The sequence below is a fragment of the Arachis ipaensis genome, chromosome B06, assembly GCF_000816755.2.
Source record: "Arachis ipaensis cultivar K30076 chromosome B06, Araip1.1, whole genome shotgun sequence".
In the NCBI taxonomy this organism is placed as follows: Eukaryota; Viridiplantae; Streptophyta; class Magnoliopsida; order Fabales; family Fabaceae; genus Arachis; species Arachis ipaensis.
This window is the reverse complement of record NC_029790.2, coordinates 9436172-9438183: the sequence shown is the minus strand read 5'-3', so window position 1 is coordinate 9438183 and position 2012 is coordinate 9436172. Positions and strand designations below refer to the sequence as shown.

General features: G+C 35.2%; 1 protein-coding gene across 1 annotated transcript in view; it reads right to left on the bottom strand.

The window, feature by feature from the left end:
- LOC107646061 (probable WRKY transcription factor 23) overlaps nucleotides 979-2012 on the bottom strand; it is a 1970-nt gene continuing 936 nt past the window's right edge. The window contains exons 2-4 of the mRNA XM_021103906.1: nucleotides 1891-2012; nucleotides 1661-1807; nucleotides 979-1557 (exon numbers count right to left, since the gene is read on the bottom strand). Of these exons, the coding sequence (XP_020959565.1) occupies nucleotides 1197-1557; nucleotides 1661-1807; nucleotides 1891-2012 (630 nt within the window). The 3' untranslated portion in view covers nucleotides 979-1196. The remainder of the gene's footprint in view (nucleotides 1558-1660; nucleotides 1808-1890) is intronic.

Sequence of the window (2012 nt, the reverse complement as noted above, 5' to 3'; positions counted from 1 at the left end):
AGGATTATATTCATGTCACTAGTAAATTGTCATGTGTGTTAAACTTAGACATACAAAATAATGGTGGATTTTGGGTGAAATTATCGATAATAAATGGTATGAATATAATATGAGCACCTAATAATTTCTCACAAGAAATAGTACTAATAAACGGGTATTAATATTAGACGTAATTCAGGTAATGTAAAATTAATAATTGAGAATAACTAAATAACTGCTTGTAAATTACTAAATTTTTATCATAATATTATAGCGAGTAGTTTAATTATAATTAGTGTCTCTTAAAGAGGAGTCGTTATCAAAGATGAAGATGTATTCCACTATGGGGACTAGTTATCACGCTCCAAATCCAAAGGTACCGTTTCGAAGTTTTTCTCCTTTGTGTTAACTTTTCTTGTTTGAATTGCCTGCTGTCACCGCTTTTTAATGAATCAAATCCACTAGGGGATTGCATCGTATGTAGGACAAAAAGAGGCATTAACTCAAGGATCTTAAAATGGATTGTTAATGGTTGAATTACTCCACCATTTAATTACCTCATTGACCTTTTTGGGGCACAACTTTCACCACCGGATCCTTCAAACATAAGAAAAATAGAAGCACATTTCCCTATAATTCTTTACCCGTTGATTCCCGGTACAGAAGAAAAAGCAAAACTCACACACCAATTGTAGTTACCCTTTAAAAACCTAGACCTAACCCTCTTTCCTGTTATGCCTCAGTGAAACTAATGCACATTCCTTCAATAAAAAGTAACAATTATACAAGACAAACGAGGAGTCAGAAACTAGAAGATTCAAAATAGGATTTAGTACCAGTACTAGACTACTAGTACTATTTTTTAATCATTCTCAGACACTCCAACGGAAACTTTGTTGTTTTATGTGGCAATGACAATGTAACAAGTAATTTCAAATTCAGAGTATGCAATTTCTCTAAAAATAATATTAAATAAACTTTAACTTAGGATCCATCATGTTAGAGTGGTTTGTAAATAAATATGATGATAATTAAGGTCTATATGTGCAAAAATAGATAAATGAAGTAGGAATCTCACAGGTATATATGATGATCATCCATCATGAAATGAGAAGGAAACTAAGATATACTACCACTACCACTACCAATGGAGCTTCCTAAGTCAGCATCGCATAAATAAACCAAGCAATAAATCACATGTCTATATCTATGTTTATCTACTCCTGCTTGAACATATGTGAAGGAAGAACATCTTGAAGAAGGCCATGGTCGCTTAGAGGAAATAATGCATTGTTATTGGTGGTGTCCTGAGATGAAGAAGAAGGAGGAGGAGGAGGAGGAAAATCAAGAGAAGGGAATGTATTAAATAAGAGTTGTTGATGATGTGGGTGTAGATAGTGTTGGTGGGAGAAGTAGGTTTGAGGCATTGATGATGATGATGAAGAGCGAGGCATTAGAAGTGGACTTGGATGTGTGTGTTGACCTTCATATGTTGTGACCACAATTGTTGGATCAGTGAAAGACCTTTCCACACGCTTCTTCACATTACATGATCCACTGGTGCAACGATAATAGCTCCTATATATACATATATTTATATAAATATGAGCATGAACCATGTATATTATGTTATTAATTAGTAAAAATTAAAGGCATGATGATATAATATATAGTTATATACCTTGGAAAGGGGCTGTTTTTGACAGCTTTTTGGCCGTACTTTCTCCATCTGTAACCGTCTTCGAGATGATCCACCTCGCTTTTTGTCATGAACGCGTATCGAGCTTCCCTCTCTCTTTTCTTCCCATTTGTCTTCTTCGCCTTCAACCTAATAACACCACATACCACAAAAATTCCCAATTAGCCCCTCCTATTTTATTAATTAATTTCTTCTAAGGCATTATCACATACAGTTTGTCGGCGTGTTGAGATGACGGTGCAGCTTGGTCCACAGTAGTAGTGGTGGACACAGATGATGAAAGAGGTGAAGCTGACTTTGGAGTAGTAGGAGTAGGTTGCTGTTGAGTCTCTGA